The following is a 12,955-nucleotide window of genomic DNA, read 5'->3' as shown; positions in this document are numbered from 1 at the left end:
GCTGCTCGGCTTCAGTAGCGGGAGGTCGCCTGGCTGTGCTGTGAACGTGATCAGGACTTCCGCCCCCACTTCCAGCACAGTCTTGGCGGAAGACACATCGACTGAGCCGACACTAGAGAGCGTTTCCAGTGCCGTCTCCAAACCAGCGACCGTCGTAGTGCCTGCTGTTGTTCCTGCCGCCACTGCCGTCAACGTCGCAGTAGTTTCACCGCGGAATGACAACTCGAACGTCCCCACCGTGAGAATTTTGAGCTTCTGCACTTCATCCACCGGTCGGATCATGTGATTGGACCAAGCGAGACTGGCAGCGCTCGTGGTTATCCGCTGCGTCCTGTACAAAATCTCGGCGTCCGAGATGAAAACATCCGCCGGATTCGCTGTAAACTTGTCGGACGTATCCCATCGCACCTGATACTTAGTGATAGGACTGCCATTATCTGTCGCTGGCGGGTCGAACGACAGCCACAGCTGATCTCCAACCGCATTCGAACCTTTCGTGACCTCCTTCGTAAACACAACAGCTCCTTCCCCGGTTAAAGCACTCGCATTCCCTCGTAACAGCGGCACATCTCCAGAGTTTAGGATATTATCCAAGAACGTCACCATCCACGTGTATCCTCCTTCCGAATCTGGACCTGAACGCTCGACATTCACTTGGCCAACAACATCCAGAGCTTGGAGTTTCTCCTGCATCGAGGAGCCATCCGGTTTCGCCGCCGTCTTGGCGACTGCGTCCCAGTCAATTGCTGCAGTCTCCGAGTTCAGGTACGATACAGAAAATGTCTCGCCCAGAGCGTTACCCTTGCGAGCTTCCCGTACAGAAATCTGACTGCCGGTCCCCACTAACGAACTTGTGACTAGCAAAGTGGGGACGTCGCCTCGATAATCCAGGAACGTGATCGTCCACGTGTACCCTCGTTGCGGAGACGCAGCCGACTGCTTGACCTGCACTGTACCCACCCACGCCATGGCTTGTAGCGCCGTTTTCATCGTCCCAGCGTCGGCATCAAACGGGATCGGAGCGCTCGCTTCAATGAGGAAACTGCCACTTAAAACGTTGCCATCAGTCAGCGTATCTGTCTCGCAGCCTGCGCCTGCTGCAGTTTTAAATGTAGAATCCACCGCGCAGATGAATTGCGGTAGATTCCCTTCGGAATCTCGGAATGCCACTGTCCAAATGTAGCCACCTTGCTCGTCTACAAGCGATTGAGACACCAAGACGTCTCCAAAAACCGGTAACTGCGCTAGATCAGTCGTGAGTTGAGCTGCTGTAGCGGATGCAGCACTCACAAATGTGTTGAACGCGTTAAATCCGCCATAATCCACCATCGAAATGAGTACTTTCCCATCGACTCCGACGGTCGTAAGAGCATTTCTCTCTTGGGTTTGGAAGTCTGTACACATGGCAAAGTCGAGTTTACCCACATCTCCATACACGCCGTTGCCGTGGAAGAAAATCCGGTAGATAAATCCATTCGGCGCCAGTGTGCTATCCCGCTCTCGAGTTACATACACCTTGTCGATATTATCCATCGCTTCCAGCGTAATATCCACGATACTCGCGGGTGCATCAAACGGGATACACGTCGAGTCCTTCCTCGCTCCGAGGTGAAAGAAGCGAAGACTGTAAGACCCCGCGACTAATGGCTTCTTGGCCGTCACGATCACTTGCTGTACTGCTGTATCCGTCCCCATCGCAACATCCAAATCCATTGTTACGTCGCAGCTTGAAGGCACATTTCCTGTCGTCACAAAAATTTTATCTGCACAGTCGATTTTTCTGGTTTCTCCGGCGACGTCGTTGCCGATAAACGTAACCTGGTACACGTAACCATAGCCGAATTGCTCCGAGGCGTCTCCATCGCGTGTAACCACGACATCGTTCGTGGTTAGAGCTCCATTGACTACTGTAACCAACTCGCTCTTTACGGTACTAGCGTCTGCATTCCACGAGATCGCACCAGTCTTTGCTCCAATCGTCTCGAAGGAGCCCAAATTCGATGGATCTTTGACTTCTCGAGTGAATAGCAGCGTAAAAGTGCCTGAGCCAATAGGAGCTTGAGCCGAAATGGTGATAGTTTGTACCGTTGGGACGCGGAAGGCGAAAGCTCCTTTGACACACGAGCCAGAAGGACACGACGAAGCGTACGTTCGTAGTGTTTGAACCTCTGCGATGCTAGCAGCTTCCGTGGTGATCTCTTGTACCTCGGATACGTGAGATGCCGCCAGGCGTATCTCCTGAATTTCGCGCTCGTAAACGGCGTACCCAGCGCGGATATTCTGCACTGCTGACGCAGTACCGCTCGGTATGATGGAGCCAGTGGCTGAAAAGAGTCCCGTACCGATATCTGTCATCGCTGCCACGTGGACGTAGTAGTTTATTCCAGCCAGAAGGTTCGGGAGCACATAGGAATTGGACGCGGATCCCGGGATGAAGTCGTCGATAATCGATAGAGTTCCCGCAGCTAGAGCCTTCGTCTGCTTGCCGAGTTTCGGGATATTTCCAAGTGACGACTTAAACTTGATAGGCCACAGTAAACCGTTCACTTTAAAGACGTCGAGACTTGCAGCGCTGCCCAGATACGGCGACGCAATCTCCGGATTCTTCACTTTAGCCAACGGTAAAGTATCGGAGGTAAACGCCGACACTCCATCCGTGCCGTCCCGGATTGTAGACACGACTACTTTCCCAGTCCCGAAGCTTGAAAGACTTCCCGATACTAGCGGATCTAAATCTCCCGTTACGGATGAGCCGATGAAGTAAATAGTGTAGACGAACCCGTTCGAGGAATCCGATCGTCGAGTCACTGTAACATCTCCAGCACCAGCACCCGCTTCAGTTAGCGCTTTCTCTAATGCACTTTCAGACGCGTCCCACGGAATTGCTGCAGTCGTTTGACTCTTGAACGTGAGTTTATACGTCGCACCGAGTGCGATACTGTTACCTAAGTTGATGATTTCCACTTGCTGCACTTCGAACTGCTCGCTCATGACGCTAAACTGCTGCGAGACACTGTACGCGACGTGTGGGACTTCGGACGCTTCTCCGTTATAGTAACTGGTTAGAGCGAACTCCCCCGAGTTCTGTCCTCCCTCGGTATCCACCGTAACCATAGCTTTCGTCGTTGACTGCGGACTTTGACACGCAGTGGTGGCTTCCTGTACACTCAACAAAGGCACATTCCCCGTCACGAGATCTCCAACAAAAGTGATCTTATGGATAAATCCTTTCGGCACCACCCTCACGTCTGTATCTCTGGATACCAGGACTCCTCCGTCGATTGTTGTCAGTAGATTCAACGCATCTTTCAAGGCCGAAGCACTAGCACTGAAGGCGAGACAAGATGTTGTTTGTCCCTCGAACGTCAAGAGGAATGTACCCGCAGCATTCTTGTTAGGGATCGTCAGCACTTGAATCTCGCTACTGCCACCAGAATCCATCGTCTTTAAATACGCTCGACGAACGCTCCCGCCATTCTGGATCCAGCCAGTTTTACACGCAGAGCCTTGAGCTTCGTGCTGTAACCAGATCGTTGGTACCGTTGCGCTCTCTGTGTAATCCATGAAGAAGATGTCGTAGATATATCCAGGCGATCCTTCTCGTACCGTCTCAATGATCAACGCTGGATGCCCACCAACAGCGGTTGAGGAGCATAAACCCTGGCCTACATTGGCAATCTCCAGTAACGGGACATCGCCGATTACGGGACTGTATCCCCCAATTACGGGGCCTCGGAAATGGATCAGATATTCGTAACCAAAGCCCCAAGTGGATGAGCCATCACCTTCACGTGTAACGTTGATATGATCCACGATGAGACCCAGATTGCTCAACCCATTGAGCTCTTTCTGTAAATTTACAGCAGACACACCGTAACTGATACAGTGTGTAGCGGCAGTCTCCCCGGCATACGTGAGTTGTAGCTGGAACAGCCCCGTGTTGTCCGATGTCACCTCAGCATCTGCAGTCATACGAAGACGCTGGATCTCGGTCTGGGAGATGCCTCCTCCACGTCTTGTTACGATAATTTTACCGGTATCCAACTTGTCCTCAAGTGCGTCTTGTAGCTCACTCGCAGTCGCGCCCCATAAAATGCAATCGGTATCTTTCCCGTTAAAGGACATCTTGTAGTACCCGCTCGTGTCGATGACTTGGCCCGAGTCTGTCGCGAGAGACAACCGCTGATGTGGCAGATTACCTCCTTGAGTCATTACGCTAACGGCAGCAGTAGCACCTGTGATACCGGTACAGACTCCCGTAGACCCCGTCGATGTTTTCTTCAGCTTAGCGACATCCCCGGCCACCGCATCTCCGAAAAAGTAGACCGAATACACGTATCCCGTCGTAGTTGCTGTAACGACAGGAGCAGAACGAGACACCAGCACGGAATCCGCTGGTGCCTGTGCTTTAATTCCTCGAATCAGTTGCAGTAGCGATGTCTGTAAGCTGTCAGCAGTTGCGCTTACTGGAAAGCACGTCGTTGGGCCGTAGATAATCCCTGCTCTAGCTAGCGTAAGCGCGTAATAATCCACACTTTGACTGGCAGCTTTAGGGATTGACACCGTAATCGTCTGGATTTCGTGTCCTGATCGCTGAACTTCATACTGTAATCCATCGATACGGAGCTGCATTCCGGGATAGAGTACCTTCGTACTGGCGGGGTCTGACGCTATCACAATTGGGGATAACGCGCCCACAGTCACCAGCGAAGTCGGTTTGGACGCAGTGAACGGTGTGTCCCCATCGGAGCCAACCAGATTATCTACTGAAGACCCGAAGCGGATAACATCCGTCGGAGAGATGAGCTGACGTATATCCTTCACGCCAGTTACAGTAGCTGTAAGTGCATCTCGAGAAACCTTTGCGGTAATGCCTGGAATCTTCTGAGTAAGTAAAAATCCTTGCGTGACATCCACTTCTCCGAATAAATCCATGGCTTCTATCCCTTGTTTCACCGCTTCCGCTGACGACGAGTACAGTAGTGAAGGCGTTTGAGCGCTCGCAGTACTGAGTTGAAAGCTCCCTAGGATCGGAGCCGAACCAGCTGTATCCGTGTACACGAGGACAGCCCGGTCGTTGCCATTGAGAGACGTTGAATACTCCACAGTGAACTCATCCAAGTTACCGCTACCAGGTGGGAAAGTCACGCCTTCGTACTCTCCGGTTACGCGTAAAAATCGAATTCTCCAACGGTATCCGCCTCTAGTGCCAGGATTGAGAACCGGTCGGTCTTCCCAGCCCCCAGAACACAAGGAATCTGCGCAGCCTGTCGCGGCGGAAGGATACTCGAGCCGCTCGACCGATACTCGACCAATAGTGTCCATTTCGTTGAGCTTTCTCTCCAATCGAACCGCGTCCTCATTGAACGCCATCTCTCGAGCTCCAAACGAAGAGTGAAAGTCTATAAAGAACGAGCCACTCAGTCCTTCCGACCCGGACGTGATCTCTTCCACGTTGATCGGGTTTGAGTTCAATGCCGTCTCGGACTCGAAAGTAGCCGCAATTGTCGGTAAATTACCAGCGCCCAGTGGCGTATACGAAGGGTTCGAGATGAACTGCACAAGCCACGACATCTCACCGTATTTACCGTGGACAGTCTTTTCAACGCTAACCTTGCGTCCGGTGGTAGTAGCAGCTGCTTCGAGCACACGTTTAACCAAGCTTTCGTCTCCATTCCACGGAATTAGGATGGATAAACCTAACGGCGTTACGGTATTCCCAGCGTTTAGAGCACCGCAATCCAACGACTTGACGTTGATCTTTGTTGGAGTTGTAGCCGCATCGAAATCCACGACCGTAAACACACAGCTCGTGATTCCATCCACAATAAACCGGTCTTTCGCCAATAGACTCGTTCGTATCGTACTCGCTCCAGACGCAATTGTGAATGAAGTTACGGTGCACGGCAGATTCGACGCTGCTGCATTCGCACAGCTTACAGTTACAGTGTACCGTTTGTCGACACCTGCGTCGCCCTGTACTTTAAAGTCTGTAAAATCGCCTCGTAACATCGCTCCATGTTGGAGTGTTGTTACAGTAGCATGGTTGCTGGACCCTTTCAAATCCATTTCGACTGTAGTCATTTGCGGGATATCACCAGGGGAATTACAGCTTTTCGTTCCGTCAGTTAGAGTTTCCAGTTGTTCACAGGGTTTCGAGGGGCTACTGGCGTCTCTCAGAAAAGTTACAGTCCACTCGTACCCTCCCGTATCTCGATCCACCACACTTCTCGAAACCTCAACATCGCCAACATTTGCCATTTTTTCGAGGATTTCTTCCACTGACGTTCCCGAATTTCCACTCTCCTCTTTGGTTGCAAACGCGTTATGGGCAATGGGGTCACTCGTTTCCGAGGATTGAATCGCCATATGAGGCGAGTGACTCGAGTCTAACTCGACTTTGAACGTTCCTCCAAGCGGACCTACGCCTGCGCTAACCACCTGTGTATCGCACGTCTGGGTCTTGTCGTTCGTGGTGGTTACTAGACTGCTCTTATCGCACCCTAGCGTGAACGTATGACCCACTTGTCGTCCCCACGCTTTCGAGTATCCAGATTCCCACACGTCATCCCACGCCGCTGCAGCTCCCTTCCAGTTGCCGTCAACACCCGCAGAGTGATCGCTAGTCGGATCCGCCCACACAGACGAACGGAAGGTTACTAACCAGGTATAACCTTTCACCTGCGGACTGGTTAATGTCCGTTTGACGAGAACACTACTCGGTTTAATGGAGCGTAGACTGTTGAGGTGAGCTTGCACGGCCAATTCGTCCGCTCCTGCCATAATCGGGCCCGTTGTTTCGCCATTAAAGATCAGCTGGAAAGCTCCCGTAAGCTCGTTGCCTTTCAGAGTTTCGACGACATTCGTGCGACCGTTATTGCTGCCTGTGGTGGACGTAAGCTGAGTCGTTAGATACAGATCTGGCACGTCGCCTGGCGTACTGTCGTCGATAAAAGTTATCGTCCAGGTGAATCCTCGAGCTTGTGAGGCTGCCGAACGTTTGATGCTGCTTGTTGGGACGTTGAGACTGTTCGTGAAGAAATCCTGGAGCTTGGTATCTGTCACGCTTTTATCCAGCGTATCTAAAGAAGTATCCACCCCGATTTTGCACGTTTTCGCCACTGCTGAGCCAAAGGTGAAGGTCATTTCGCCACCTATTTGGTTGCCATCTCTGCATAGCACACTCGGGTTTAAGAGTGGATGGCCTGAATATCCCACAACCACTTGAGCTGCCGGGTTGTTACTTCTTGAAGTCGAAAGCCCCGTTTTATCCACTGTGATCGTTGGAATATCCCACCCTCGAGTCAGAAACGTTATCTGCCACGAAAAGCCACCAGACCATTTATCCGCGATGGTCGAGTACACTGTTCTCTCCACTTTCACGTCCCCAAAAATCAGCTTTCCGGTTAGAGTATCCACCTTTTCCAGCGCGTCTTTCATCACAGCCTTCGTGGCATCCCACGGAATATCCGACGTGTACGCAGTGGGGATATACGCAGCGTTCGCATCCGTCGGGTCAGTATCCTCCTGACTAATTAACCCAATTCTAAACGTCCCTGTCAACATGCTTCCAACACTTTTTCGGGTCACTGAACACTCCACATCCGTCCCAGCTTGGATCGGGACAATTCCCGCCTTATCGCACTCCAATAATGGGATTTTACCCGTTCGTGTCTTGAATGTTACGGAATAAACCGCCCCGACAAAATTTGAGGTAACGAGAAAGTTGCGTTCGACTGTCATCGCACCAATGAGACCAGGAACATTGAGTGCAGTTTGAACGTCGCTAGCATCGACAGCCACAGCTGCTGAGGACTTCACTGGAATGTTAGAGACTTTTATCTGCGGGGCCTCGAATAGAGATAGCGACGCGCCAGAAAATCTACTACATAGGACGCCAGGGTCATCGGAATCTATCAGAACTGTCGTCTGTCCCGACGTAACTGTCCTCGAATCTACTTCAAAAGAGCAAACCCCGGCGATTAAATTGGTCCCTTTAGAGACTGCACCACTTACGTCGGCGGATACTGTAAACTTAGAGCCATCGAAATCTGTAACGCAAGAATCACACAGCTTGACGGATGGGGTACACTCGTTACTGAACGTCGAATCTGCGCTCGGATCGGAGTAGGATTCGCACGTGTAAGTGAGGGCGACGACCGAGTTGGCAATCGTGTCGTAGCTAGGCTCGTTTCCTTGGGTTTCTTCGTACAAGATTGGAGTTACAGTGTTGCCATTAAAGGTCAGAGTGCCACCAACCATGAGCATAGGCACATCGCCACCGACATCGTTACCGGTAAAGGTGATCAAGTACACGTAGGTGAGGTCGTCCCCTGCTACGCCAGCGCCAGACTTGATGCTGGTTCGACTCACATCCACCGTGTCGATATTGTCCAGTCTCTCTAATTCCGTTTTTACAGCAGCTTGGGCCGTAGGATCATCAGCTTCCCGCAGAGATGAAACTAAAAGATCGACGGTGTCCACACTGTGCTTTTTCGTCGCCAGACAGTAAGTACACGTAGAGCTGTCGAACGTGAGGTAAAAGGTGCCTCCAATTGACCCCAAATTCCCGACGCCGCCTGTAAAAACCAGAGTTATACTCTGCACCTCAAGATCAGCCCGTTCAACACCAATCTTGACGTCGTGAACTTCAGATCCTTCCGCTACAGTCGTCCGAATCGCCTGAATCTCATCAATATCGTCGTCATCTAAGCGCAGTTCCTGGATTTCGTTCCCATCCGCTGCAGACGTCACCACTTTCTGGACTTCATCTTTGACAATAGCATTCGTCGTTTTAATCACTTGAATCTCATCCAATCCCGTAAACGTGCTGCGAACTTGTTGCTGTTCGTTCACGACTTCAACCGTCACATCCACGAATTGCTCTTCATTCACCACTTCGCTCTGTAGAATCGCACTCTGCATCTCCCGAACGATAGGGATCGTCGCACTGGACGTCTGTCCACTGCTAAAATCCTCCTGTTCATCCCACTCAATCTGGTACGATTTCAAGCTCGACCCGCCATCGAACAGCGGATTCGTCCATGTGGCTTTAACAGACGTCGCGGACGCAACACTCAGCGTTAGATTCTGCGGTGCACTAGGCGGTTGGTTCGTCACAACGACAGAGGACGGAACTGTGGGTCGAGGAGCTCCTGAGCCTTTGGCGTTGAACGCCGTAACTCGAATGCTGTAAGACGAACCGGCGATCAAAATATCGGACCGAACGCCGGTGATAGCGTCGTCTCCGCCGATGATAAAGGACCGTTTAGTGCCATCTACCAGTCCAAACGCAGCGGGGGAGTCAAATGCTGGAGAGAGATCCCACTCGATCATATACTGCGTGATTGACAGCCCGCCGTCACCTCCGTAATAGAACTTGTCAATGGAAGAAGCGTTCCATTCCACCAGGATCGCGTAGCTGGACAGAACTGTCGCCGTCGCATCTTCTGGTCGTCCAGGTGTACGATCAGTGGGTCGTGCATATTTTGGAACCGGGACTGCGTATGGACCATCACCTTGGTCATTCAAGGCGAGGACACGAACGTAATAAGTCGTAACTACTGGCGCAAAGATGTTGTAGAAGAATGGCCCCGTGTCCTTAGAGTCCACTTCCAGCACTGCTTGGAAGTCATAATTGGGACTATTTACATTCGGAAAGGTACTCGCCGTATCCCATTGAAGTCGGTAACCCAGAACGGCAGTACCTCCATCGCTTTTCGGAGCACTCCACCTAAGCTTAAGATATTTACTGGATAGTATCAACAATTCCACATTTTGAGGTGCAGACGGTGTTGTTCTCGGAATCTGAAACCCAGAGACAATACTCGCTGCGTATCCGTACCCTTCGCTGTTATGTGCACGCACACGGATGGCGTATTTCGTACCTGTTGTTAGCCCATGGATAACATAACGTAGCTGTCCTGGCACTCCAATCTCGGCAGGAAGGCCTGCTGTTCCGTCCCGTTCACAGTAAAACGTCGGCTGGATGCCAGCAAATGTCCGTGCAGATAGGACGCGTGCACCGGGGCCTTGGAGTTCCGTTCCATCGACACTTAACAGCGAAATATCGTTTTTTAACTCCGACAAAAACGTAATTACCCAGTTGTACCCGTACCCGTTCGCAGATCTGGTTATGTTTACAGCTCCAATCGTAACCAAACTTTCTAGTGCAGTCTGCATATTCACTGATGAAATGTTGTGAGGCAAAGGAGGAGTAGAATCCGACAGTCCTCCACTCACAAATGCGACTCTAAACGTCCCACTAATCGGCTGACGACCTTTCTGAACCGAGTTAGCAACGATACCAGGATTGTTACCCGTCCAACTGTCACTCGGGAACACCTGAACGAGTTCTTGTGGACCCACATGACCGGCTAAGAAGGTGATCTTCCACGCGTAGCCATACGCACTCTTAAATACGGGAACGGGGACTGTAACTTCGAGATCTGTATCAATTGTTAGGGTCGTCGTTGTGGGTGCAGCAGTAATTGTACGCTTGTTGCCTGCAATCCAGATAACGTCGTCCTTTGCCAGCCTGGTATCAGCTATCGCAGAAGTCGACAATGTAGTATGACGCATGACTGTCTTCCCCGTTACAGTCACAAACAGCCCCGTAACCCGCGTCGACTCCTCTCTTGAGACATCAACTGTCCCTATGCTCGACAGACGCTCTAATCGTTCCTTAACCGAGTTCAAACCAGTGGCTTCTGCATCCCATCGGAGGTTCTCCGTCGTCTCTCCACCGAAAGATAACTTGAAAAATCCAGTGAGAGTTCGGGAATCCGCAAAATTCACTAAATTTTGAATCTCCGGTAGACCTTTGCCCGCCGACGTCGTGATAGTCTGCTGCTCCAGTGTTCCTTCGTCTCGATACCACTCGACTTTGTACTTGTCCACACTGCACGATCCTTCCACTGCACTCCAGCTCACTGCTAGAGTTGTGCCATCAACAACACTGGCTACTACAGACTGTGGAGGCTGCGGTTGCCAGCAGGTTACAGCGCTAGCGAGTGGCGACGTGGCAGACCCGAAGCCATCGGCATTGTACGCCATCAAGTGGGCGTAGTACCGTACGCCTGGACGAAGACCAGTTAGAGAGAACCGGAACGGATCGGACCCTATCACTTTATTGGCAACTTGGACCACAGCACTAGTGCCAGACAGCTGGGAATCTGCCACTGTCATCGTGAATATATTGCCAGCTCCAACCATCTCCTCGCCTCGAAGATACGCGAACGTAACAGTCCACACCGCAGTGTTTACAGCAGCATTCCGTACCGCTTTTGACGTTTTAATCGAGTATGTTAAGGTTGTCGCTTGTAACGCAGCTTGCACCTCTAGCGCCGATGCTGCAACGTCGATTGACGTCGTGGTTTTACCATTAAATGTTAGTGTAAACGAGCCAGACACAGGCGATACGCCGTCGGTGTAAACCTCCTGGATTTCGTGCGTAAAGTCACCAATAGCGAGGTCTCGGGACCCTTGGACCACCTCAACAACCCGTATTTGAGGGAAATCACCCGTTAATTGAGTTCCATCCGCGACGAGAAGCGCTAAGTCACCAGGGTTATGTAGGAAGGTTATCTTCCAGGCGTACCCCCACGATACTCGAGCTCGCGTGACTTTAACCGGGTCGACAGCAACGTTCATCGTATCTGTGACACCAGCCAGAGCGTCTGTCATGTCTGCAACACTGCAGTCAAACGGCAACGCAGAAGTCGTGTGCCCTCCCCAAGATAAAGTGAAGGTCCCTCCTGCACCGATAGCGCTGCGATAGCTCGTGCTCACTTGTTGCACCTCGATTTTCTCTTGGATACTGGCCACCCCATAGTCGATACTAGAGCTGTTAAAATTCGGAGAGGAATCCCACTCGATCCGGTACATTGTCACTCTCGCACCTCCGGAATACATTGGAGCCCAGTAGTTGATCGACAGCCACGTGGGGCCGTGGAATTCACCCAGAGCTACACCTGTGGGTGGAGAGGGGACCACGGAGCTAGCTGATGTCTGCGCCTCGAACACCGATACCGAGTCGCTGATTCCTCTGGAGTTCAGAGCGAAGATACGGAACGCGTAAGCTTGACTGCTTTCTAAAATCAGATTGTCTTGCTTGGTCACTGCGACGGCGTTATTGCCTTGAACATACGCGTTTAGATTGGCTGTGGCCGGAGTGACGACAAGTAGCGGCAGCTTCTTCGTCGGATACGTCCCCCAAAACGATACGGTGTGGATTACAGTGCCACCCCGTAACACTGACGTAACTCTTACTCCATCCACACTATCGAGGCTTTCAAGCGCTTTCTTCATTTCATCGTTGATAGTCGTCCACGGGATATTCTTTGGGTTTGTCGTACCAGTATCCACGATCGTTTCGCCTGCAAAGCTCAGCGTGTACGGCGTCGCTATTGAGACATCATGGACTTCCAGATGAATCGTCTGTAAGGATGCAGGATTCCCGACGTTAATCACGTTGGGGGACACTGCTTTAGGACTCCTCGTACCGATCCGAGCGTTGGTTCCTCGCCAATCATGCTCTGGGATAGCGTCGATAGTGTCGAGACTTCCATCGTACGAGCGGAACACTAAATTCCACTTCCGTCCATTGGAAACATGGTACGCGAGCGTTCTCGTGATGCTCTCCGTAAACCCACCACTGACCTCAAGGTATCTCTTATTGACGGCAGTAACCGTGTACTTGTTCATATCAGCGGATACTGAGGGAAGCCACAGATCGTCTCCAACTTTGACGAGTTTTCTCAAATCCTCTGTCGTTTGGAGTCTATTATCAAAGACGTAAACCTTCGGACTTGCAGCAGCAATAGTGTCACCCGGATACGGTACGTTAGTCGTAACTTTTGCACCAGTCACACCTGTTACTGTGAATTTGGTGTTACCAACGAAAAACACATTGTTAGTGGTGGAGCTAAATTCGTGGTCTGCTGGCATCTGGAAC

General features: G+C 51.4%; 2 protein-coding genes across 2 annotated transcripts; both read right to left on the bottom strand.

Annotated features, from left to right (window-relative positions):
• Positions 1-9,083: 9,083 nt before the first annotated feature.
• Positions 9,084-11,886, bottom strand: PITG_01929 (uncharacterized protein; the record flags this gene model as incomplete). The annotated part of the gene is made up of 3 exons (XM_002908473.1): positions 9,084-9,090; positions 9,134-9,887; positions 9,972-11,886. 3 exons carry the CDS (start codon positions 11,884-11,886, stop codon positions 9,084-9,086), a joined length of 2,676 nt encoding a protein of 891 aa, XP_002908519.1.
• A 230-nt stretch (positions 11,887-12,116) lies between these two features.
• Positions 12,117-12,705, bottom strand: PITG_01928 (uncharacterized protein; the record flags this gene model as incomplete). The annotated part of the gene is made up of 2 exons (XM_002908472.1): positions 12,117-12,137; positions 12,238-12,705. The coding sequence occupies 2 exons, from the start codon at positions 12,703-12,705 to the stop codon at positions 12,117-12,119; spliced, it is 489 nt and encodes a 162-aa protein (XP_002908518.1).
• Between the last annotated feature and the right edge of the window lie 250 nt (positions 12,706-12,955).

This window comes from Phytophthora infestans, genomic scaffold (assembly GCF_000142945.1).
Source record: "Phytophthora infestans T30-4 supercont1.2 genomic scaffold, whole genome shotgun sequence".
NCBI classification, from domain to species: Eukaryota; Oomycota; class Peronosporomycetes; order Peronosporales; family Peronosporaceae; genus Phytophthora; species Phytophthora infestans.
Note: the sequence above shows the minus strand (reverse complement) of the source record. Positions and strands in the feature narration are given on the sequence as shown.